Below are 27,741 nucleotides of genomic sequence, written 5' to 3'. Positions count from 1 at the left end.
GGCTATGCTAGTCAGCTTTTTTACTGATGGGGGTGCTCCCGGACCTGGGATTGGGAGGAAGTAGAAGTTAACCACACTGCTAACCTTATATCTAACCCTAACCTTAAATATATTTATATGTATTATATTTTAGATATATTAATGTATATATGTACATATATATGTATATTCATTTTTACGATAAAGACTTTGTGGCTGTGGTAACGAGTGACAACCCCGCCGGTCTCCCTGTGACACGCTTCCTGTCACAAGGCTCTTGATGGTGCTGACGGACAGCTAGTTAGTGTCAAAGGTCACAGCTTTACGCATTGACTCTCACAACAATCTGTGTGGTCCTGTGTGTGTCTGTCTGTGTGTGTTTATTTGTGTGTGTGTGTGTGTGTGTGTGTGTGTGTGTGTGTGTGTGTGTGTGTGTGTGTGTGTGTGTGTGTGTGTGTGTGTGTGTGTGTGTGTGTGTGTGTGTGTGTGTGTGTGTGTGTGTGTGTGTGTGTGTGTGTGTGTGGGTGGGTGGGGGAGTGCGTGCGTGCGTGTGTGCCTGCTCGTCTGTGTGCATGTGTACATGCATGCATTCGTGTTCGTGTGTTTGTGTTTTCACTCACCCACTCTCAAGACAAAGTCGTTGTACGACTGGTAGTTGATGGCATCCAGTACATCATACATCTCAACAGCAAAATCTGCCACTGTGCATAAGTGTGAGGAGGTGGACTTCTTAGCCTTGGAATCACAAGACAAGAGGAGAGAATTAAGTACAAAATGGAACTCACTCATTTCCTCCCCAGGTCACAAAAGCTGCACATTCTTATACAAGCTATGAAGGAAGTTATCCAGTGCAGCTCATACCATAAGGATTTAAAATATTGCCGGCTCACAAACTGTGAAGTTTGCATAAAGTTTGGATTTAAGTCTCTAAAGGACTGCTTTGTTTGTCCACCTTCGAGGATTTAATGTAAAGCCAGAAGAGTGTTTTATAAAAGGCAGACATGCTTACGCCACAGTAACATTTAATCCTCTCTCTCTCTCTCTCTCTCTCTCTCTCTCTCTCTCTCTCTCTCTCTCTCTCTCTCTCAAATTCAAGCTGCTTTATTGGCATGAAAAACATTGTGTCAATATTGCCAAAGCAACAATGTATACAATATACATTGTAATAAAATTATAAACAATGACAAATAATAATATAGATTGGCAGTAAATAATAATACAAAATTAAATATAAAAATAGTAACAATAAAATGGCAACAGTCAATAGTAGAATGTAATGTAATAAATATAAAAATGGAAAATTAAACTATAACTAACTTATAACTAAATAACGGTAATCTTCACCATTACATCAGTACTACAACTACTATCATCATTACCACTACCACCACCACCACCATCACTAAACTGCTATCATTACCATTACCACCCTTACCACTACTATTTGGAATGATAAACAACAATAATAATAGTAATAACAATAACAGTAATAACAATAACAGTAATAATAAGTAAGTTACTGCTTACTATGCAGATGTTATTATTCAGTGTCCCTCAGGCTATGGCAGGCAAATACATGTTTGACTGCAAGAGGAGCCATTGCTCCTTCGCTCCTGATTATTTTTAGTTTTTCCTCTGGGTTTAATAAGTTAAAATTTGGAATAAATGTAGTAATTTCTGTGAATAATGAATCTCTTGGTGAGGAATATTTATCACAGTAAAGGAGAAAGTGCATCTCTGTTTCTACCTCCCCTGTCGTGCAGTGACCACATACACGCTCCTCTTTGGGTAGCCATGTCTTTTTATGTCTGCTGGTTTCTATTGCCAACCGGTGGTCACTCAGCCTGTACTTGGTAAGGATCTGTCTCTGCTTCGTATCTCTGACAGAGTAGAGATAATCAGCCAATTCATATTCTCTGTTTAGGGTCAGATAGCAATTTAGTTGGATTTGGGATTTTGTTTCATTTTTCCAATGTTGTATATATGAGTCCTTTGATTGGTTCATTGATTTTGTTTATTGGAATTCTTTCTTTTGAAGCAGTGCTGGTGTCAGCTTGGTTGGTTAGGTCCAACACCAGCTGACAGAGGGCTCGTTTCTGGGCTCAGCTCTTGGGTTTGAAGTGCTTTAAATTGCAGACTCGAATTTGGACTTGAATTAAGATGTAGCCAAAATTTGAATGATCTTTTCTGTATTTTCATTATTACTGGAAAGCGGCCCAATTCTGCCCTACATGCATTAGTTGGTGTATTTCTCTGGACTTGTAGGATTTTCCGACAGAATTCTGCATGTAGGGCTTCAATTGGATGTTTGTCCCACATTTTAAAGTCCAGTTTATTGAGTGGCCCCCAAACCTCACTTCCGTAAAGAGCTATTGGTAGGATTACACTGTCAAATGTTTTGGTCCAAATTCTAATTGGGATGTTGATTTTGAATAATTTCATTTTTATTGAATACAATGCTCTGCGGGCTTTTTCTTTGAGTGCAGTCCCTGCCCTATTAAAGTTTCCCGATGCAGATATGGTCAGACCAAGGTAGGTGTAATTTTTGTGTGTGTTCAATTATGGTGTTGTTCAGGGTGAATTTATATTTGTGTTTCTGACATCTGTTTTGTTTTTGGAAAATCATGATTTTAGTTTTTGGGAAATCTACTGCCAGGGCCCAATTATGGCAATATTTGTAACGCGCTTCCTCCTTCTCCTCATCAGAAGAGGAGTAGCATGGATTTGACCAACGTGCAGCGGGTTGTGAATACATAATGAATTTTAATAAACAAGACGAAACTAAACACACGAAGAACACTTGATACTTTACAAAACAACAAAACGAAGTAAACAGACCTGGACACGAACTTACATACAACGTGAAGAACGCACGAACAGGAACAGACTACAAATACCTAACGACAATGAAACAGTCCCGTATGGTGCGCACATACACTGACACGGAAGACAATCACCCACAAACAAACAGTGAGAACACCCTACCTTAATATGACTCTCAATTAGAGGAAAACGCAAAACACCTGCCTCTAATTAAGAGCCATACCAGGCAACCCAAAACCAACATAGAAACAGAAAACATAGACTGCCCACCCAAAACTCACGCCCTGACCATCACACACATACAAAACAACAGAAAACAGGTCAGGAACGTGACAATATTGCTCTAGAATATTAATGTTCTGTTGAAGACCTTCTTTGGTTGGTGATAGAAGTACCAAGTCATCAGCATATAGCAGGTATTTCACCTCTGTGTCAAATAGTGTGAGTCCTGGGGCTGGAGAATGGTCCAACATGTCTGCTAATTCATTGATATAAATGTTGAAAAGATTTGGACTCAAACTGCAGCCTTGTCTCACACCTCGACATTGTGAAAATAATTCTGTTCTTTGGTTTATGATTTTTATTGCACACTTGTTTTCTGTGTACATACATTTTATTAAGTCATACACCTTACCACCAAGCCCACTTTGGAGAATTTTGTAGAATAGCCCTGTCACGCCCTGGCCTTAGTTATCTTTGTTCTCTTTATTATTTTGGTTAGGTCAGGGTGTGACGAGGGTGGTTTGTGTGTTTTTGTCTCATCTAGGGTGTTTGTACTGTCTAGGTTTTTTTTGTAGAGTTATGGGGTTGTGTTCATTATAGATGTTTATATAAGTCTATGGTTGCCTAGATTGGTTCTCAATTAGAGGCAGGTGTTTATCGTTGTCTCTGATTGGGAACCATATTTAGGCAGCCATGTTCTTTGGGTATTTTGTGGGTGATTGTTTCCTGTGTCAGTGTTTGTGCCACACGGGACTGTTACGGTTTGTTCACGTTTATTGTTTTGTATTGGTATTCATAGTTAAGTTTTCTATATTAAAACATGGATACCTACCACGCTGCGTATTGGTTCGATCCTTGTTACACCTCTTCAGATGAAGAAGAGGAAGACGCCGTGACAAGCCCTTCGTGTCAAATAGAATCAAATGCTTTTTTTAAAGTCAATAAAGCAAGCAAAGATTTTGCCCTCTTTTTTTTGGTGGACGTGTTTATTAATTAGTGTGTGTAAGGTGTATATATGGTCAGTAGTGCGATGGTTTGGGAGAAAGCCAATTTGACATTTAGTTAATAAAAAAAATTCTTGAAGAAAGGTTTGAATTCTTGAATTCAAAATGCTACAGAAAACCTTTCCCAAGTTACTGTTTACACAAATTCCCCTGTAATTATTGGGGTCTGATTTGTCTCCACTTTTGTGGATAGGGGAGATGAGCCCCTGGTTCCAGACATCAGGGGAGCAGCCAGAAGTTAAAACCATGTTGAAAAATTTAAGCACAGCATTTTGCAACTCAGGTGTGCTGTTTTTCAGCATTTCATTTCTGATGTTGTCTAGACCACAAGCCTTCTTTGATTTAATAGATTTGAGCTTTTCATTTAGTTCTTGTTGGGTTATTGGGTAATCTAATTGATTTTGGTTGTTTTTAATGACTGATTCAAGGATGTTCAATTTTTCTTTAATTTCTAATTGGTTCTGTTTTAAGTCTTTTTGTGGGATGTTTTTGTATAGATTATCAAAATAAGTTTTCCAAATTCCTACATCTTGTATGGCTAATTCTTGTGGCTTTGTTGTGCTTAAATTGTTCCACATGTCCCAGAACTGATTTTGGTCAATTGCGTTTTCAATTTCATCAAGTGTCTTGTTGGTATAATTCAGTTTCTTGCATTTCAGTGTATGTTTATACTGTTTCCGAGTTTCAAAGTTTTCATATCGTAGCTCTGGGTTGTTTTGCTGCTTATGTTTTTTGTTTGACATTTGTCTTAGGTGTTTTCTAATTGTTTTACATTCATTATCAAACCATTTGTCAGAAACATTTTGTTTTTTGTTTCTGATGTTGCATTTCTTTGGTTTTCTCAAATTTGCTTTCGATGCTGCTTTTTGGAATATGCAGTTGATGTTTTGAGTAGCTGAATTGACACCATCTTTATTGTTTTGGTATTGTGAGTTATTGAAAAACTGTATAGAGTTCATCATTTCATTTCAGTTCAATGTTTCAATGAATCTCTCTGCACTGTTTGGAGCCCATCTATACGATTGGTTTATGTTGTAGAGTTTATTGGGCAGTATTTTTGAATGAATATTGCCGGTTAATTTCTTCAGAAACACGTTGATCTGACTGTGATCTGACAATGGTGTCTGTGGTCTGACAGTGAATGCACTAATGGAGGAGGGGTCAATGTCCGTGATGGCATAATCGACTACACTTGTCCCAAGAGCTGAGCAGTAAGTAAACTGACCTAAAGAGTCCCCTCTGATTCTACCATTAAGCATGTACAGGCCTAAGGCTCGACAGAGATGCACTAACTCCTTCCCATTTTTGTTCAGTATTTGGTCAGGACTGTTTCTATTATTTAGAATAGGGCTACTGTACAAGGAGGGGTGACCAAATATGTGGTGGTTACCTCCCGCATCAGTGTAGTCAGGCTCAGAACCTGTTCTTGCATTGAAATCTCCACAAAGAAGCACTTTACCCTCTGCCTGAAATGTAATGATTTCTGCATGGAGATTGTCAAAAAACTGATCATCATAATATGATCTCTCTCTCTCTCTCTCTCTCTCTCTCTCTCTCTCTCTGTCTTTCTCTCTCTCTCTCTGTCTCTCTCTCTCTCAATGTCTCTCTCCATCTGTCTTTCTCTCTGTGTCTCTCTCTCTCTCTCTCGATGTCTCTCTCTCTCTTGATGTCTCTCTCTCGATCTCTACCTCTCTCTCTCGATGTCTCTCTCTCTCTCTCTCTCTCTCTCTCTCTCTCTCTCTTTCTCTCATATAGAATTTGGAAGGTGGAAACTTCACATCATGCAAAGAAATCAGTATCTGAGGACCCTTGGATTTGGGTCTCCAGAAGCGGTTTGTATTGAGGTCACACACACACACACACACACACACACACACACACACACACACACACACACACACACACACACACACACACACACACACACACACACACACACACACACACACACACACACACACACACACACACACACACACACACACGCACACACTGTATGGTATACTGTAGTCAAGTGTACCTTGGAGCCAGTGGTAGGTACCAGGCCTACTGCAGCCATGTATGTGCTGCCGATAGTTTTGATCTTCTCAATGTCCTTATAGCACTCTTTATCCATCAGCTACAGGCAGAGAGAGAGAGAAAGGTAATCATATATAGGTATACAGAGAGTTATTAGAGAGACGTGACCAGTAAGCATTATAAATAACAAGCCATGGTTGGGTTCATTCCAATTGAAGTCAGTCAATTCAGGAAGCGATTTGATTTTTTTTTTAAACAGAAATGGACCAACTTTAGACATACATAGCTTCTCTTTTTCAAATCATTGAGAAGTCATTAAAAATAAATGAAATGTTTTCAAGTATGGAATTGGAACTTTTGGAAAGTTTACTTCCTGAATTGACTGCCTTCAATTTCAAACTGACAACAACCCTGTAATCAACTTTCAGCCAAACCAACCTCCTCCCCTCATGAATATCTTCCTCTCCCTGAAGAGAGCCATGAACTAACTGTATGATCACACCACCACTCTAATATCTGACCAGCTAATGCCAACACTGTCAGTACACATGGAACTAATGTCAACACTGTCAGTACACATGGAACTAATGTCAACACTGTCAGTACACATGGAACTAATGTCAACACTGTCAGTACACATGGAACTAATGCCAACACTGTCAGTACACATGGAACTAATGTCAACACTGTCAGTACACATGGAACTAATGTCAACACTGTCAGTACACATGGAACTAATGCCAACACTGTCAGTACACATGGAACTAATGCCAACACTGTCAGTACACATGGAACTAATGCCAACACTGTCAGTACACATGGAACTAATGTCAACACTGTCAGTACACATGGAACTAATGCCAACACTGTCAGTACACATGGAACTAATGTCAACACTGTCAGTACACATGGAACTAATGCCAACACTGTCAGTACACATGGAACTAATGCCAACACTGTCAGTACACATGGAACTAATGTCAACACTGTCTGTACACATGGAACTAATGTCAACACTGTCAGTACACATGGAACTAATGCCAACACTGTCAGTACACATGGAACTAATGTCAACACTGTCAGTACACATGGAACTAATGTCAACACTGTCAGTACACATGGAACTAATGTCAACACTGTCAGTACACATGGAACAGTAGAACGTGAAAGTAGAGGAGATGTTGGTCCACATCCCAATTGGCACCCTATTCCCTATGCACTGCTTTTGACCAGGGTCCATAGGACTATAAAATAAATAAGGTGCCATAGGGCCCTGGTCTAAAGTAGTGCACTATATAGGGAATAGGGTGCCATTTGGGATGCCTCACCTCGTCAAAGTCTGCGATGATCTCGTTGAGCAGCCTGAGACACTCCACTCCCATGTTGTTGCCGTCCAGCTCAATGTAGAAGTCATTGAAATTAGCGATGGAGGCAAACAGCACTCCTACCTGACTATACGACTGGTAGTACAGGTCCTAACACAAATTCAGACAGGGAACCTAGCCGTTAGATAGGACTATTACACAGGTATTAACAGGTCCTGAAACAGTTTTTACAAAGGGTTAAAGGAAAAGTTCAGGATTTTACAACTTGACGTTAGATGGTTCATCACCCTGAAAGAACAGTTAATACAGAGTTAACAGTACCAATCCTAGATCAGATAGGCAGACAGGGAGATACACTCGTTATATACACAGGTCCTGGGACAGTTGTTACATGGTTATAACAGTACCGGTTGTAAAACAGGGAGGCAGATAGGTAGACACGAAACAAGACTTACATAGGGCTATTGCACAGGTATTAACAGGTCTTCAGACAGTTACAGAGGGTTAACAGTACATGTCATAGAACAGATACGAGGAACTAAAAGTTAGATAGGGCTAATACACAGATATGAGCAGGTCCTGAGACAGTTGTTACAGAGGGTTAACAGTACATGTCATAGAACAGATACGAGGAACTAAAAGTTAGATAGGGCTAATACACAGATATGAGCAGGTCCTGAGACAGTTGTTACAGAGGGTTAACAGTACATGTCATAGAACAGATACGAGGAACTAAAAGTTAGATAGGGCTAATACACAGATATGAGCAGGTCCTGAGACAGTTGTTACAGAGGGTTAACAGTACATGTCCTAGAATAGAGGTAGACAGACAACCAGAGCTAGATAGGGCTATTACACTGGTCCTGGGACAGTTGTTACAGGGGTGGCAGAACAGGTCCTACAGCGCCCTGGCATATTGGTACAGTGCATTGATGGACATAGGGATACATGGGATCGAGAGATGTAACCATTCTACAACATTCCAGGGTTTAAGGGTCACCGCTGTTCCCGGTATCCCTATGTCCATCAACACACTGTATCAATATGACAGGGCACTGCAGGACCTGTACTGTTAACCCTATGTAAAAACTATCCCCTCTCTCTCTCCCTTGCTCTAGGACCTGTTCCACCACCCCTGTAACAACTGTCCCAGGGTCATTTCCTGGTTCCACTGTTTACAAAAAAATCAGTGACAGAAATACACGTGTCCTGGTTGGGAAGTCTACAGGATGTTTGATTTAATCACTTCCTCTTCCTGAGAGGGGGGAGTGGGAGGGTCCTGGGAGAGGAACAGACATAATTAGAACGGATATTGATCAATCAGTAGACACAACGACGGAGAACCTGTCACATCACACCTTAACCAAACCGCATCCAAACCACAAACAAACATCAACCAGAACCAAACCACAATAAAATCTCAAACAAATATCAACCACAACCACAACCAAACCACAACCAAACCGCAACCAAACCACAAACAAACATCAACCACAACCAAACAACAATAAAATCTCAAACAAATATCAACCACAACCACAACCAAACCACAACCAAATCACAACCACCATACAACCTTGGAGGTAAAAGAGGCAATTCTTAACATTTACTGTTCAAAAGCTCTCAGGCAACATCAAAACATGACCACGTCATGATGCGGTTACATCACACTTCAACCCAAACATGACCTCAAAATGACCTGATCACACCAGCTACTCAAATGCACCACTACCCAAACATGACCGGGAGATGACCCAGCAGGGAACGGCAGGGACAGGGGGACGAAGCACAGTGGGAACTGGGGGACAAGGCACAGGTGGGGCAGGGGGAACAGTGGGACGAGGCATGGGGGGAACAGAGGAACGAGGTGCAGTGGGAACGGGGGGGCAAGGTGTAAGGGGGACGGGGGAATAGGGGGACGAGATTCAGGGGGACAGGGGGACGGGGAGACAGGGAGAGAAGGGGACATGGAGCAAGGGGGACGGGGGTGAGACTCACCATGTTGCGGGGGTTGGACATGAGGAAGTGCTGCGCAACATGTGCAGGTAGGAGATTGAACAGGATCCTCTTGTTGTCCAGCTTCACCTTCTCCATGTCGCCTCTCTCCTCCTCTGCCTGCACAAAATACATGGAAACAAAAACAAGGTACATCACTATCACTGATGCAATACATGTATTAGTATAGTATGCAACCTATTCCTTATATGGCTCTGGTCAAAAGTAGTGCACTACATAGGGATAGGGTACCATTTGGGTTTCAACCAACAAATAACCAACACACCTAGATACAGACAGAATGAAAGAGTGATAGTCCTTTAGTTTGTAGAGATATCCAAAAAGGAGGCTTGGTTTTCACTTGGAGCTCACAAAGTAGTCTATTTCAGCTGTAATAGCTTTTCCTCATCACTAGAGGGGGGTAATGACTCACAAACACTAATGACTCACACACACATATACGCACATACACGTATATGTGTATGAGTCACACAAACAGTCACACACAAACACTCACCTGAGTGGCCCACAGGTAGTCTAGGCGTAGTTTGAGGTCCAGTTGTCTACAGTGTAGAGCCAGAGCTACAGAAAACAACAGGAGACCCAGCACTGAATCATACCGCCGAGGGTGGAGCAAACCTCCCCTACACACACACACACACACACACACACACACACACACACACACACACACACACACACACACACACACACACACACACACACACACACACACACACACACACACACACACACACACACACACTGCATTAAAACATTACCAAACTTACCAACAAAGCATACCCTGCCCATATTGAACCACACTCCAAACTCCGAGCCCCCTCACCCGAGCCCCCTTACCCCACGGCGATGCGGTACCCGCTGGTCTCCATGGCAACGGTGTAAAGGACCGAGAGAAGGAAGAGCATGAGTATCTTAGGTAACGAGGAGACTCGGAGGTAAGGGATGACGGTGAGAGTTCCGGCCACGCAGGAGAGGAGAGCGTAAGAAACGTTCGGACACACCCCCTCTGCTACCGTACTGTTTATTGGCCCTGGCTCACTCGGCGTGTCCATGGAAACAGTCTCCACGGAGCTGCTACTGGAGTTACCTCCCATAATCCAGACCCAGGGTAAACAGCTCACCTGGAGGAGGTAGGAAAAGGGTGAGGGGCAAAGGGGAAGGAGACAGGTTAAAAAGAGAGGGAGAGATTATGAGGGGAAAGGAGCTCTTGTATGTCAGTCTAATAGTGGAGCTAACCTGAGTTTTAAAGCAAGCCTTAGAGTTGCCAGATTTTAAACGTACATGATGACTTCTAAACACACACACTTACCACACAGGCTTGGGTGACAGAGTAGGTCAACAGGACTAGAAACACACAGAGCGCTGTTCGGATCTGAATGGTGAGACACCCTGGAAAACACTAAACCAAGGAGAGGGAGACGGAGAACGAGGAGTTGAAGTACCAGTTTATCTCAATGATAGTTTTATGCATCTTGTCATTACTGGGGAGCGGAAAAGAGAACAGAGTCTGAAAACAGAATGAGTCTCTCTCTGCGAGAGGAAGCAAATGATTGGAGGGGGACGGGCAGTAAGTCCACTCCACAGACACTACACTACTATAGAGGAGGAGAGGGAGACTAGTCCCTATTTAGTGCACTATTTTAAAGCAGGGCCTATAGGTACGACCCTGTGTTTTGTTGGTAACACTTTACTTGACACCCAGCATCATAACACATTATGACACAGTCATAACCATGTCATAATGTGTCATAACAGCTGACATAACTTGTCATAATATGGCCATGACACTGTCATGACCAATATATTTACACCTGTTGTGACATATATTGCGTTATTTTATGGCTGGTTATGACACCTACAAAAAAAAATAGCTTTTATGACCATCATAATCATATAAGCCAGATAGGCCTATTAAGTACATGCCTTTAAATCAGTCATCAGTCAAAAAGAGGGTGTCTTGTCATGTTCCTGAAATCTGCTCCTGCATTCATCCCAGTCATCAGCAATAGAGCATTGGGGTAGGTGCATGTCTGACATCAGTGTGTGCTCAATTACAATGATAATGTAATATGGTCAATTTCATTTTTTATACATAACAAACATACTATTGATGCGTAGGCTATGGTGTAATGGAATGTTTTTCCTTATGTGGTAGGTTTTGTGGGTTTTGACACTTATGTAGATGTCATAACCAGCCATAAAATAATGGTCTAAATATATGTGTCATTACAGTGCTATGACCATATTATAACAGGTTATGACACGTTATGTCAGCTGTTCTGACATATTATTACATGGTTATGACCGTGTCATAACGTGGTATGACGCTGGGTGTCAATTAAAGGGTTACCAAATAGGTAGACTAGCACTAGGTAGGCAGACTTCCGTACCTGAACACTTGTGATGTAAAGATACATCACACAGACCACATGGAAGCACAAACACATCACCAGCAACAGCAGCACCAACAGTCCCCTAGAGAGAGAGAGAGAGAGAGGGAGAGAGAGAGAGAGAGAGAGAGAGAGAGAGGGAGAGAGAGAGAGAGAGAGAGAGGGAGAGAGAGAGAGAGAGAGAGAGAGAGAGAGGGAGAGAGAGAGAGAGAGAGAGATAGAGAAAGAGGGAGAGAGAGAGGGAGAGAGGGAGAGAGAGAGAGAGGGAGAGAGAGAGAGAGAGAGAGAGGGAGAGAGAGAGAGAGAGAGAGAGGGAGAGAGAGAGAGAGAGAGAGAGAGAGAGAGGGAGAGAGAGAGAGAGAGAGATAGAGAGAGAGGGAGAGAGAGAGGGAGAGAGGGAGAGGGAGCGAGGGAGAGAGAGATAGAGGGAGAGAGAGATAGAGGGAGAGAGAGAGAGAGAGATATAGAGAGAGATAAGTACATAGTGACTTATCAACTTCTCTAACGTCTTGTTACTTTCGAGACGTCTCTTTGTGTGTGTGTGCGTGTGTGTGTGTGTTTATGTTTGTGTGTGTGTTTATGTGTGTGTGCAACAAGATATCAGGGTCTGGCTTCATTATTCAACGTTTGTCCGGGGGGGGGGGGGGGACGTTGAGTTTTGACAGTTAAATTGAGTCATTCATTCTGATTGGTTAAGTTGAGATAGGGTTTTGATTGGTTAAGGTTTAGATAGGGTTAAAAGCCCAGCGTGCCACTGGAACTGAACCCTCAGAGCCGGAGCTCTAGCAAGCCTACTAGTGTTGTCACGATACCAACATGTTGACTTCGATACCAATACCAGGTTAATATCATCATACTTGACACCAAAACTATATTCAAAACCAAAACAATACTCGATACCAAAACGATACCACGCCAAACAAAAGAAGCGTATTAGCTGAAGTCACAGAATAACTAAAGGAATTCTTCTTTTTTTTACATAGAACATTGTAATAATGTGTTGATAACTGGTAGAACAACAAAAAAACAAATAGAATACCTTCTATTCTATAATCAATTTATTTTCTAAATGAAGAAAAAAAACATTAAATAACACAAAAATATCTTACATCTTACAGTTGTGTCAAGTTGGCTGGATGTCCTTTGGTGGTGGACCATTCTTGATACACACGGGAAATGGTTGAGCGTGACAAACCCAGCAGCGTTGCAGTTCTTGACACAAACTGGTGCGCTTGGCTCATACTACCATACTCCGTTCAAATGAACTTAAATCTTTTGTCTTGCCCATAGTTCACATCTGCAGCCAGTTTTGCCAACAAGCTGCGGGCGTGGAGGTATGATGTTTTCGTTAGAAGAAGCCATGCTGTTTGCATTTTCTCTCTCCTCTCGCTTGCTTCTCAAAAGTGGCTTGCGTTGTGTGAGCTGCATGCACAAGCACATCCTGACTAACTACTACCCCCTTGAGAAGATCCACACAAACTACTAGACAGACTCGATCCTCTCAATGGGTATATGACGAGAGAAACATTTGACAGGAGTACCGAAAGCAACAAAACTTCTAGTAATGAATCGTTTTTTCATGTTCTAGTATTGAAAAAGTACCAACATTTTGGCATACATTGCAACAATAGAGCCTACTTGATGTTAATAGTGCTCACCGTTGCCCCTAGTGGTCGGTATTGAAGGCATCCCCTAACGTCCAAAACATCCAATACTGCTTTGGATCTGGTGTGTGTGTGTGTGTGTGTGTGTGTGTGTGTGTGTGTGTGTGTGTGTGTGTGTGTGTGTGTGTGTGTGTGTGTGTGTGTGTGTGTGTGTGTGTGTGTGTGTGTGTGTGTGTGTGTGTGTGTGTGTGTGTGTGTGTATGTGTCTACGTGCGTGTGTGTGCCTACGTGCATGTGTGTGCCTACGTGCGTGTGTGCGAGCGCGTGAGCGTGTGTGTACGTACGTACTGTGGTATCATCAAAAGATAGATAAGGCCAAAGAGAACAGCGAGGGCCAGAGAGACAATCACTGCACTGATGAAATTACCATCATACTCCTGGTTATACTGGAGAGAGAGAGAGAGAGAGGGGGAGGGAGAGAGAGAGAGATAGAAAGAGGGGTGAAGAGAGAGAGAGTAGTGATTACTGACATGTAATTAATTAAAGAAACATCTGAAACTGTTTTTCATCGATTCCAGAGTTGAGATTGATCTTTTAAATGTCAGGCAATCTACAGAGAGAGAGAGAAAGAGAGAGAAAGAGAGAGAACGAGAGAGAGAGAGAGAGAGGTGGGGCAAAAGATGAGTTGCAGTTAAACAAATGTAACAATTATGTAAACACTGTAGCCAAAGGACAGTCAGTCTATGTGGAACCATACTGACCCAAAGAACCCTTTGAGCCCTTTAATGGTTCTTTACAATTCAAAAATGTGTTATTTCCTTTAGTGATAAATTATTTAAAATGTAGGGGCTGCAGCTAATTAGAATATTTTGGGGTGTGGTTTGCTCACAGCTCTTTTTGCGCAACCATGAGTGATGTGTCATTTCAGTTTGTGTAATATGGCTATTAAACTGATATTAAAGCCCTGCATGGTTCTACAAAGAATCTTTGAAATTGAAACATATTTTTTGTAAAACCATTCTCCATAAAGGTTCTATAAAGAACCTTTAAGTGCCTTCAGAAAGTATTCACACCGCTTGACCTTTTCCACATTTTGTTGTATTACAGCCTGAATTTAAAAATTGATTAAATTTAGATTCTGTGTCACTGATCTACACACAATACCCCATAATGTCTAAGTAGAAATATGTTATTAGAAATGTTTATAAACTAATAAAGAATGAAAAGCTGAAATGTGTTGAGGCAATAAGTACTCAACCCTTTTGTTATGGCAAGCCTAAATAAGTTCAGGAGTAAAATCATGTTTAACAAGTCACGTAAGTTGCATGGACTCACTGTGTGCAAGAATAGTGTTTAACATGATTTTTAAATGACTACCCCATTTCTCTACCCCACACATACAATTATCTGTAAGGTCACTGTCGAGCAGTGAATTTCAAGCCCAAATTCAACCATAAAGACCAGGGAGGTTTTCCAATGGTTCGCAAAGAAGGGCACCTATTAGTAGATTGGTAAATATATAAAAAACAGACATTGAATATCCCTTCGAGCAAGGTGAAGTTACTAATTACACTTTGGATGGTGAATCAATGCACCCAGTCACTACAAAGACACAGGCGCTCTTCCTAACTCAGTTGCCGGAGAGGAAGGAATTGTTATTTTAAAACAGTTACAGAGTTTAACGGCTGTGATAGAAGATAACTGAGGATGGCTCAACAACATTGTAGTTACTCCACAATACTAACAGACATGACAGAGTGAAAAGAAGGAAGCCTGTACAGAATAAAAAATATTCCAAAACATGCATCCTGTTTGCAATAAGGCAGTAGTAATAAGAAATTTACTTTTTGTCCTGAATACAAAGCATTATGTTTGGGGCAATCCAACACAACACATCAGTACCACTCTTTATATTTGGTGGTGGCTGCATCATGTTATGGGTGTGTTTGTCATCGGCAAGGACTAGGGAGTTTATTTATTTATTTTTTAAATGGAATCGAGCTAAGCACAGACAAAATCCTAGAGGAAAACCTGGTTCAGTCTGCTTTCCAACGGACACTGGGAGACAATCACCTTTCAGCAGGGCAATTACCTTAAAACACAAGGCCATATATGCAGTGGTTCTTCCTGTAAAAGTTGTGTCTTACTGCAGCACACCTTGCAGGCTGCCGCAGAATTCTATGGCACGTTATTTAAGTGTCAGTCATTGTTGCCATTAATGCTAGTTAGTGCTAGCTTGACCATTTGACAGTCTTTAATATTGGCTGTACTAGAGAATGTAAAACCTTTTCTGTAAGAACATAGTATATGAGATTGATTTTAAGAAATGTAGGTTAATTCATTTGATTAATATTATGGTGTTTATATTCCAAGAAAAACGAAAAAGGAAACCCTCAACAAATATGGCGCTGTACAACGTGACCGATCGGCAGAAGGCTACAGTACTAAAAGCAAAATAATCCTAACATTTCCACACCCTAATTGTAGTCTAACCAATACCCAAATGGAGATTCAGTCAAAAGAAAAACCTAATTGATTTATCAAGACCAGTCCCCATGCTTGTCTCAGAGCAGCGCGATACGATGAAATAGTTGACCACACGCAGATAGGCTATTGCTTAAAATCCTATTGCTTCTATCTTCAACGTGCTTTAAATGCCACAATGTCAAAAATAATTGAACAAACACAATTCTTAAAACTCTGAGAAGGGTAATAGGAGGTGATCTGCACTGCATATTAAACTGTATTGCTATATTCCACGTGTTACTGTGTGTGTTTCGATCCTCTCTCTCCCTCGCACACGGACTTGCAGTCTTGACCTCTGAATGCTGGGCTATGAAAAGCCAACTGGCATGTACTCCTAAAGTGCTGACCGGTTGCACCCTCTATAACTGCTGTTTATATTATTTGACCCTGCTGGTCATCAATGAATGTTTGAACTGCTTGAAAAATGATCTAGCCTTTATGGCCATGTACTCTTATAAACTCCAACCAGTTCGGTTTTAAGTAAACTTTTGTATGACTGACGCCTTTAGTGAGAGGTCTAACGCTTTAATATTTAATAATTTATGCCCGCCGAAATCACATTCATTATATAAATAGGTCCATGTGCACCTTGATATTGGGGGTGCGCCATTTGGCCGTGCCTAACGGGGAAAGGGGGTACGCCATGCGGCCGCGCCTAACGGGGAAAGGGGGTGCGCCATGCGGCCGTGCCTAACGGGGAAAGGGGCATGGAACCGGTCGGGCGCAGCCCAGGCCTCATGGAGATGTGGGGATCCGAGCTCGGGCGAGAGCCAAAGCCACCCTACCATCCCTCCCAGCCCAGAACCTGCACCAGGGGAAGGGAGAAGTGGAGGGAGTGGGCCCCCTACCCTACCCAGTCCTCAGAGAGTCACAGATACACCTACCAATTACCCGTGCTTCATTGGTCTGTTTCGCTTTATGGTCCTCCGATCTGCACTTGTTAGATGGCACTCCGACCTGCAACCGTTTTCTACGGGTATATAAACTCAGCAAAAAAAGAAACGTCCTCTCACTGTCAACTGTGTTTATTTTCAGCAAACTTAACATATGTAAATATTTGTATGAACATAACAAGATTCAACAACTGAGACATAAACTGAACAAGTTCCACAGACATGTGGAAATGGAATAATGTGTAATGTGTCCCTGAACAAAGGGGGGCCTTACAACAGGCCTACAAGCCCTCAGTCCAGCCTCTCTCAGCCTATTGCGGACAGTCTCAGCACTGATGGAGGGATTGTGCGTTCCTGGTGTAACTCAGACAGTTGTTGTTGCCATCTGTACCTGTCCCGCAGGTGTGATGTTCGGATGTACCGATCCTGTGCTGGTGTTGTTACACGTGGTCTGTCACTGCGAGGATGATCTGCTGTCCGTCCTGTCTCCCTGTAGCGCTGTCTTAGGCATCTCACAGTACGGACATTGCAATAGTCCTCATGCCTCCTTGCACGTTCATGCAGATGAGCAGGGACCCTGGGCATCTTTCTTTTGCTGTTTTTCAGAGTCAGTAGAAAGGCCTCTTTACTGTCCTAAGTTGTCATAACTGTGACCTTAATTGCCTACCGTCTGTAAGCTGTTAGTGTTCTAACAACCGTTCGACAGGTGCAAGTTCATTAATTGTTTATGGTTCATTGAACAAGCATGGGAAACCGTGTTAAAGCCCTTTAGAATGAAGATCTGTGAAGTTATTTGGATTTTTACGAATTATCTTTGAAAGACAAGGTCCTGCGTTCCCTTTCTTGCAATGTATCTTATTGCCCGTTTTACTGTCGTCCTGGGCTTATAGATCGAGTCAATCCTTCATCAGATGAACCGCAACATGTCGGCTAAAGAGATTTCCTTCCTGAATGCATTTGAAAGTGTTTAATATTGTGATAGTGAAGAGCAAAATACACCAACTGGTAGGCTAATCACACTGTCATGACGTTGGCCTGGGGATAGGTTTATGACAGTCATAAATACCTCTTCCCCCCCTTTCCTCTCCCTACTCTACTGATGTGAAATTAGAAAGCCCCTTTGGTTAACATAGAGATTCTGGGAACATCAGAAGTTGGGGGGAAATGAACTATATTCTGGTAATCCGACCAAGTGAACATATGCGGTGGTACTTAAGGTATATTATGTCAGTTCGGTTGTCATCTGGCACATTCTCATCAATGATAGAATGACATAAAATCTACTGTGGAAAGTCTGCACATCAGAGGTATCGGATTCACATGGAATTGTTGTTTAATTCAAATGTTTGAATATTAAATTATTTGTGAAGAGATTAAATGTAATTTTAGCTTCCAAATGAGAGATTTGGGTTTTCATAAGTTTAGGGCTCTGCCCAACCAGTGGCCCGCCCCTGTGAAGAGACATGGGTTATAAACTTTTTAGACACACCCTTCTCCCTCCACTATATAAGCCATTGACGAAAAAGTTACTATCTGTTCCGAGGATGTGAGGACGATGGTCCTATGTCAGAATAGTTCAGATACCATGTCAGCTGTTCCGAGGATGTGAGGACGATGGTCCTATGTCAGAATAGTTCAGATACCATGTCAGCTGTTCCGAGGATGTGAGGACGATGGTCCTATGTCAGAATAGTTCAGATACCATGTCAGCTGTTCCGAGGATGTGAGGACGATGGTCCTATGTCAGAATAGTTCAGATAACATGTCAGCTGTTCCGAGGATGTGAGGACGATGGTCCTATGTCAGAATAGTTCAGATACCATGTCAGCTGTTCCGAGGATGTGAGGACGATGGTCCTATGTCAGAATAGTTCAGATACCATGTCAGCTGTTCCGAGGATGTGAGGACGATGGTCCTATGTCAGAATAGTTCAGATACCATGTCAGCTGTTCCGAGGATGTGAGGACGATGGTCCTATGTCAGAATAGTTCAGATACCATGTCAGCTGTTCCGAGGATGTGAGGACGATGGTCCTATGTCAGAATATTTCAGATACCATGTCAGCTGTTCCGAGGATGTGAGGACGATGGTCCTATGTCAGAATAGTTCAGATAACATGTCAGCTGTTCCGAGGATGTGAGGACGATGGTCCTATGTCAGAATAGTTCAGATACCATGTCAACTGTTCCGAGGATGTGTGGACGACGGTCCTATGTCAGAATGGTTCAGATAATAACTATAGAACTAAGCAAACCTCAGCATGAGCTTTGGTTGCGACTGGTATGAACTTTGAACTCGTATTCACTAGAGAAGTGATACCTCCTAGCCGTTGAGTTAGCAACAGCTGCTGCAAACGCAGGTTAGGAAGGACAGACAGAGTATCCCGTCTACTACACAACGACGTTACTACAACGTATCCAATTTACCAGCAGAGACATTCTTCAAAGGACAAAGGACTCGGTTGGGCAACACGGCCTTCCATCTACCACCAACCTACCGAAGCACAGCTCAGAGTAAATATTTATTGCATTTTCCTTTTCCAAATGGGCAGTCATTTAGAATGCAAAATATATTGTATTTACGATAGCACAGCTTCGCCCTTTGTTCCTCAGTCTTCCCGCTCTTTCACTCAAACCCAGCCCTTTTTCTTTTGTGTAACAAGCTGTAATATCTGTTCCGCCCGTTAGGGACGTTTTCCTTTATGACGTAATTTGAAATCAAGGTATGATTTATTCTGTGTATATGTAATTCTGTGTGATTTAGTTAGGTATTTAGTAAATAAATAATTAAACCCAATTTTGTATTGCTGATTCAACTTGTTAGCCAGGGTTCGTGAAGATAACCAAGAATTTACAACCTTCAGATGAGACTGAAATATGGTGACGATTAATATTGCCTGCTATTGACGTAAAATACTATTAGGTCTTTAAGAGTTTATTCGGAAGATAACAGCTCTATAAATATTATTTCGTGGTGCCCCTCCTCTCTAGTTAATCACATTTACATGATTAGCTTAATCAGGTAATATTAATTACGGAGAAAGTATTTTATAGAATAGCATGTCATAACACTTAATCCGGCATAGCCAAAGACACGACAACACAATATTACAAAATGGTAAGAGAACTGGTGAAGAAAGTTATCCCTCTACATACGCATTTCTTTACCGGAATATCTAAATGAAAATTCTGGCAGATCCATAAAATGTTCTTGTACCGTAGTAGATCTAAGTAAATTAGAGGATTCTAAATGAATATCTAAGGGGCTTTAATACAATTATATATTATAATGCAGGGTGAATAAAAAAAATCTGTTTTAAAATGTATATGTTTATTAAGTAGTCTTGCTTGTCTCAGAGCAGCGCGAAATGGTGCTGAAATAGTTGACCACACGGGGGGAGGCTATTGCTTGTTGGGGGGGATTTTCACACCTACAGTAGCCGGGCTATTAAACTAATCGTTGGATAACAGACCGGCTCTCGGAACTCATTAACACGCATTATTATTACACTCTCTCTCTCGCTCTCTCTCACACACACACACACACACACACACACACACACACACACACACACACACACACACACACACACACACACACACACACACACACACACACACACACACACACACACACACACACACACACACACACACACACACACACACACACACACACACAACATTGCATTCAATTTCCAGTGAGACTATTCAAGCCATCGACTCACTGAAGAATGAAGATGATGGGCGATCGGCAAATGCAGTCTGGAATCTGGCATCACAGCACAACATCAACATCGCTCTAATCACAGTTAGATCAGGGACTGTAGTGATGCCTCTTGCACTGAGATGCAGTGCCTTAGACTACTGCGCCACTCGAGAGCCATAACCAATATGACCAATATACAGTATATATATTATATTTTCCAATTTGTAAGTCGCTCTGGATAAGAGCGTCTGCTAAATGACTTAAATGTAAATGACTTAAATGATTTGTTTTTAGTGTGTACCGTCAAAAAAATTGTAATCAGATTAGATACTTTTGAAAAACTAGATGACCTCTAGATGATTACTTCTTGGATCACTTTTAGAAAGAATGTTTGTGAAAAAATACATTACAACACCTTTCTGTTTTTTCTCAATGACATTCAATTCAGCATTGAAAAAAGATTGTTTAAGTTTGTTCCACCTGAGCGAGTATGACCACAAGTCAGAGACCACTATGGTGACACAGCAAATGTGTTTAATAGAGTATCTTTGTCTTCTTCTTCTCTTTGTCTGCCTGTTAATGGGAAAGTAATCAAAAAGTAACTTAAAGTAATCCGATAGCATTACTGAGTTTGGGTCATCCAAAAGTTAAGTTACTGACTGCAGTTTTGGACCGGTAACTAGTAACTGTAACGGATTACATTTAGAAAGTAACCTACCCAACCCTGCACACACGCACTCACACAGACACACGCGCAACACACGCAGGCACACACACAAACATACACACATACACACACACATACATATAGACACAACCACAGTTCTTCTCTTCTCTGCGTCTTTGTGTCAGACTCCCACTCACACGAAGGAGAAAGGCATCCGACCGGCGCATGTGGCTCAGAGGCTCCCAAATCATTAGCAGTACCCCCTTCTGAGAGTGTGGGTGGATCAATTTAAACTCCACAACCAAAGATGACAGGCGTGGGAGAGAGAGAGGAGAAGGGAAGGGAAGGGGGGAGAGAAAGAGAGAAGAGAGAGAAAGAGAGAGAGGGGAGAGGAGAGGGCAAAGGGAAGAGAAAAATAAAGAGTAAGAGAGAGGAGAGAGAGAGAGAAAGAGAGGAGAGAGTGAGAGAGGAGAATGGAAAAGGAAGAGAAAAATAAAGAGTAAGAGAGAGGAGAGAGAGAGAGAAAGAGAGAAAGAGAGAAAGAGCGAAAGAGCGAAAGAGAGAGAAGATGAAGGGAGTCACGAAGCATTCCCCTTCTTTGCCACCCACACACTGAGAAAGAAAGACAGTGAGAAGGCAAATTTTTACAGTATGTGTGTGTGTGTGTGTGTGTGTGTGTGTGTGTGTGTGTGTGTGTGTGTGTGTGCGTGCGTGCGTGCGCGCGTGCGTGTACTCTACATACCCTGCGCTCCCTGTCTGTGTTCCTGTAGGTGAGTGTGATGAAGTTGAGGTCGGTGGTCTGTGAGTCTGTCTGACGAGCCTCGATTAGCCGGCCAATGTAGCGGTTAACCCGTGTACCAGGCGGGTGCTGCACAGAGCCTGAGAACGACGTCCGGCTACGCACCTTCTCCGATGCCGTCCGCAACGCACGCCTCTGTCAGGGACACGGGACAGAGAACAATGTGTTAATATTAGGACAGCATCAGAGTCACAAGGACTTGAACCCCAACCACAGGAGAACCTGGAAGTGGCCGTTCCACCTTTATACAAAGTTAATTCCAAGGTTATACGAGTTCTTATACTGTTGGTCCTACAGCTTATATAGTTTGGTCGCAAACAGTTATTGGAATAAATAATGAATCATGGCATATAGGAAACATACACTCAGCGGGCAGTTTATTAGGTATACCCATATAGTACCGGGTCGGATCCCCCTTTGCCCCCAGAACAGCTTGAAGGAAAACATTCCCCACACCATTGACACCAGACAGGATGGGTCCATGGACTTAAGACAAATTCTGACTCTGCCATCAGCATGACGCAACAGGATCCGGGATTCGTCGGACCAGGCAATGTTTTTCCACTCCTCAATTGTCCAGTGTCGGTGATTGCGTGCCCACTGGAGCCACTAATAAACTGGCCACTGAGTGTATACCAACTGTATTGGGAAGAATAACATTCCCTTCAATTGATAATGCCCTCGTTAGTGTATCAAACGGTGAGACTGTGGGTGTATCAAACGGAAAACCGTGCCAATACATCCTCCAAACATCGGCTTCGAGGGCATTATCACTTAATTATCACTATTATACAACGGGTTAACAACATATTCAAATATGTTAATAAAAAATAGATATTTTGATGAATTTATTCATACCATTTCATCCTTCCACAAGATATAGTCCCGACACAACTCTAGGGTTGCTACCCAAGCCGACTGGTCATTCGTTCTATCGGTTCGGTTGCCAGAGATGCGACCCAGTCATTAAGTCGTTTGTTCTAAATGTTCTATTGCCATACTACTGGCTGGCAATGTTCTTATGCCTTGCTTGCTAGCAAGCCAACTACGGCTAACTTACAGTCACGTCAAACAGGGCAGCCAGAATAACAACAAATTAGCCGCATTTGTATTTGTTTAAGCTGTTTTGTAGTGACATTTATTAACACCCATAACAATGAGCTAATGATGCGCAATATCACCTGGTATAGAAAATGTGCTCTCTCATCGGGACACTGTTGTTCAGAGGAGCTAGCCAACAACACAGCTAACACAGCACCAACACAGCTAACACAGCAAACACAGCACCAACACAGTTAACACAACACCAACACAGTTAACACAACACAGCTAACACAGCAAACACAGCACCAACACAACTAACACAATACCAACACAGTTAACACAACACCAACACAGCTAACACAGCACCAACACAGCTAACACAGCACCAACACAGCTAACACAGCACCAACACAGCTAACACAACACCAACACAGCTAACACAGCACCAACACAGCTAACACAGCACCAACACAACTAACACAACACCAACACAGCTATTACAGCACCAACACAACTAACACAACACCAACACAGCTAACAAAACACCAACACAACACCAACACAGCTAACACAGCACCAACACAGCTAACACAACACCAACACAGCTAACACAACACCAACACAGCTAACACAACACCAACACAGCTAACACAACACCAACACAGCTAACACAACACCAACACAGCTAACACAACACCAACACAGCTAACACAACACCAACACAGCTAACACAACACCAACACAGCTAACACAACACCAACACAGCTAACACAACACCAGCACAGCTAACACAACACCAACACAGCTAACACAACACCAACACAGCTAACACAGCACCAACACAGCTAACACAGCACCAACACAGCTAGCACAACACCAACACAGCTAACACAACACCAACACAGCTAACACAACACCAACACAGCTAACACAACACCAACACAGCTAACACAACACCAACACAGCTAACACGATCACTTCAAACTGAAGCTGGAAAAACCGCAAACTAGCTGCATTTCGTTTCGTTTGACCTGTTTTCTATTGACATTTCTTTGTATATGTTCTTAAAAATGGTTATTTTGACTGGCTGAGAAAAGCTGTCTGCCTGTCTGTCTCATGCCGACTCCCGACCCCTGCACGTACATTATTATGGAGATCAAATTTAAATATTGAAACAATTTTGCAAATATCAGAGAGACAGACCACAAGTTTTATACAGCTCTCCGCTATTGAAAACCAATTGCTAATCTAAAAGAAATGGGAGATAATGTCTAGATGCTTTTTACAATGGAGATCAAATGTATAAAGTGTCTGCCTGGGCTGATGAGACAGTGGATTACGCAGTGAGATGGAACAGAGCTTTAGCCGGTGGTAACTTGTGGAATAGACACCGGCTGGTTTTAACCAATCAGCGTCCATGATTAGACCCACCCGTTGTACAATGTAATATGATTGGGTGTCATAATGCTAGCATTAGCAATGAATTCTACAATGTAATACTGTTGGGTGTCATAACGCTAGCATTAGCAGTGAGCTAGACAAAGCCCTGACAGTTATTAGAAGATTACACAGTTACAGGGCTATTCCTGACAGAGAAATGATGCCTCCACACACACACCAATCATAACACACTGAGTCATCACTGAGTCACAGTTTTCAACACACACCCGCCCTATAATATAGTGGTTTGTTTTGGTGTTAGAGTTAGCAATGATATCTGTTGCCTTGGTTTTAACCAAGTTTCTGTAACTTACTCTGTGGATGAGTGTGTTGGCACAGGGAGGTTTATAGGAGTGATACAGATTAGCGTGTGTGTGTGTGTGTGTGTGTGTGTGTGTGTGTGTGTGTGTGTGTGTGTGTGTGTGTGTGTGTGTGTGTGTGTGTGTGTGTGTGTGTGTGTGTGTGTGTGTGTGTGTGTGTGTGTGTGTGTGTTCAGGATTAGGAAACCGAGCAGGATTTCACAGCTGGACATAAAAACCCGTTAAAAGGTTTTTAGCACTCAGACATATTATTTCCCAGAAATACGAATACACACACACAACACCCACACACTAACAGCAACACACACACACACACACACACACACACCTTGTCATCGTCGTCGCAGGTCATGACGTTAGAGAAGGGGATCTCCGCCTTGAACATCTTCCTACAGTGCATGAGCTGAACAAGCAGGTAGCACACTGTCTTAAACTTCATCTTCTTGGCTGGCTTGATATCCGACAGGATCAACCCTGGGAAGATCTGAGGAGAGAAGGGAGAGAGAGGGAGAGGGGGAGAGAGGGGGAATAGAGGGAGCAGGTGGAGAGAAAGGGAGTGGGGGAGAGAGAGGGAATGGGGAAGAGAGGGAAAGGGAGAGGGAGGAAGGAAAGAGGGGGAGGGAGGGAGGGAGGGAGGGAGGGAGGGAGGGAGGGAGGGAGGGAGGGAGGGAGGGAGGGAGGGAGGGAGGGAGGGAGTGGGGGAGGGAGATAGCGGAGAAGAGCAGGGGAAAAGAGAGGTGGTTAAGTACTAGAGAAAGATCTTCAGCCTTTATAATAGAAACTCTATAAAAGAGCCTATTAACTGGTAGTGTTATGTGATAGAGTCTAATAACTGGTAGTGTTATGTGATAGAGTCTAATAACTGGTAGTGTTATGTGATAGAGTTGAATAACTGGTAGTGTTATGTGATAGAGTCTATTAACTGGTAGTGTTATGTGATAGAGTCTAATAACTGAAAGTGTTATGTGATAGAGCCTAATAACTGGTAGTGTTATGTGATAGAGTCTATTAACTGGTAGTGTTATGTGATAGAGTCTAATTACTGGTAGTGTTATGCGATAGAGTCTATTAACTGGTAGTGTTATGTGATATAGTCTATTAACTGGTAGTGTTATGTGAAAAAGTCTAATTACTGGTAGTGTTATGCGATAGAGTCTATTAATTGGTAGTGTTATGTGATAGAGTCTATTAACTGGTAGTGTTATGTGATAGAGTCTATTAACTGGTAGTGTTATGTGATAGAGTCTATTAACTGGTAGTGTTATGTGATAGAGTCTATTAACTGGTAGTGTTATGTGATATAGTCTAATAACTGGTAGTGTTATGTGATAGAGTCTATTAACTGGTAGTGTTTTGTGATAGAGTCTAATAACTTATAGTGTTATGTGATAGAGTCTATTAACTGGTAGTGTTATGTGATAGAGTCTATTAACTGGTAGTGTTATGTGATAGAGTCCATTAACTGGTAGTGTTATGTGACAGAGTCTAATAACTGGTAGTGTTATGTGATAGAGTCTATTAACTGGTAGTGTTATGTGATAGAGTCTATTAACTGGTAGTGTTATGAGATAGAGTCTAATAACTGGTAGTGTTATGTGATAGAGTCTATTAACTGGTAGTGTTATGTGATAGAGTCTATTAACTGGTAGTGTTATGTGATAGAGTCTATTAACTGGTAGTGTTATGTGATAGAGTCTATTAACTGGTAGTGTTATGTGATAGAGTCTATTAACTGGTAGTGTTATGTGATAGAGTCTATTAACTGGTAGTGTTATGTGATAGAGTCTAATAACTGGCAGTGTTATGTGATAGAGTCTATTAACTGGTAGTGTTATGTGATAGAGTCTATTAACTGGTAGTGTTATGTGATAGAGTCTATTAACTGGTAGTGTTATGTGATAGAGTCTATTAACTGGTAGTGTTATGTGATAGAGTCTATTAACTGGTAGTGTTATGTGATAGAGTCTATTAACTGGTAGTGTTATGTGATAGAGTCTAATAACTGGTAGTGTTTTGTGATAGAGTCTAATAACTGGTAGTGTTATGTGATAGAGTCTATTAACTGGTAGTGTTATGTGATAGAGTCTAATAACTGGTAGTGTTTTGTGATAGAGTCTAATAACTGGTAGTGTTATGTGATAGAGTCTATTAACTGGTAGTGTTATGTGATAGAGTCTAATAACTGGTAGTGTTTTGTGATAGAGTCTAATAACTTATAGTGTTATGTGATAGAGTCTAATAACTGGTAGTGTTATGTGATAGAGTCTAATAACTGGTAGTGTTATGTGATAGAGTTGAATAACTGGTAGTGTTATGTGATAGAGTCTATTAACTGGTAGTGTTATGTGATAGAGTCTAATAACTGAAAGTGTTATGTGATAGAGCCTAATAACTGGTAGTGTTATGTGATAGAGTCTATTAACTGGTAGTGTTATGTGATAGAGTCTAATTACTGGTAGTGTTATGCGATAGAGTCTATTAACTGGTAGTGTTATGTGATATAGTCTATTAACTGGTAGTGTTATGTGATAGAGTCTAATTACTGGTAGTGTTATGCGATAGAGTCTATTAACTGGTAGTGTTATGTGATAGAGTCTATTAACTGGTAGTGTTATGTGATAGAGTCTATTAACTGGTAGTGTTATGTGATAGAGTCTATTAACTGGTAGTGTTATGTGATAGAGTCTATTAACTGGTAGTGTTATGTGATATAGTCTAATAACTGGTAGTGTTATGTGATAGAGTCTATTAACTGGTAGTGTTTTGTGATAGAGTCTAATAACTTATAGTGTTATGTGATAGAGTCTATTAACTGGTAGTGTTATGTGATAGAGTCTATTAACTGGTAGTGTTATGTGATAGAGTCCATTAACTGGTAGTGTTATGTGACAGAGTCTAATAACTGGTAGTGTTATGTGATAGAGTCTATTAACTGGTAGTGTTATGTGATAGAGTCTAT

At 41.7% G+C, this 27,741-nt stretch overlaps 1 protein-coding gene across 2 annotated transcripts in view; it reads right to left on the bottom strand.

Moving 5' to 3' along the window:
• Positions 1 to 27,741, bottom strand: part of adcy1a (adenylate cyclase 1a) — a 240,836-nt gene that overhangs the window by 8,020 nt on the left and 205,075 nt on the right. Inside the window, exons 8-18 of one of the 2 annotated variants that reach the window (XM_055943983.1) lie at positions 25,111 to 25,266; positions 21,922 to 22,113; positions 13,734 to 13,831; positions 11,782 to 11,866; positions 10,701 to 10,790; positions 10,229 to 10,512; positions 9,885 to 10,011; positions 9,371 to 9,487; positions 7,376 to 7,522; positions 6,049 to 6,147; positions 600 to 714 (exon numbers count right to left, since the gene is read on the bottom strand). In XM_055943983.1, the coding sequence (XP_055799958.1) occupies positions 600 to 714; positions 6,049 to 6,147; positions 7,376 to 7,522; positions 9,371 to 9,487; positions 9,885 to 10,011; positions 10,229 to 10,512; positions 10,701 to 10,790; positions 11,782 to 11,866; positions 13,734 to 13,831; positions 21,922 to 22,113; positions 25,111 to 25,266 (1,510 nt within the window). Of the gene's footprint in view, positions 1 to 599; positions 715 to 6,048; positions 6,148 to 7,375; positions 7,523 to 9,370; positions 9,488 to 9,884; positions 10,012 to 10,228; positions 10,513 to 10,700; positions 10,791 to 11,781; positions 11,867 to 13,729; positions 13,832 to 21,921; positions 22,114 to 25,110; positions 25,267 to 27,741 lie in introns of those variants that run through there. The other variant, XM_055943984.1, reaches the window with a different exon arrangement.

Source organism: Salvelinus fontinalis, chromosome 14, assembly GCF_029448725.1.
Source record: "Salvelinus fontinalis isolate EN_2023a chromosome 14, ASM2944872v1, whole genome shotgun sequence".
In the NCBI taxonomy this organism is placed as follows: Eukaryota; Metazoa; Chordata; class Actinopteri; order Salmoniformes; family Salmonidae; genus Salvelinus; species Salvelinus fontinalis.
The sequence above is the reverse complement of the archived record's forward strand: the minus strand, read 5'-3'. Positions and strand labels throughout refer to the sequence as shown.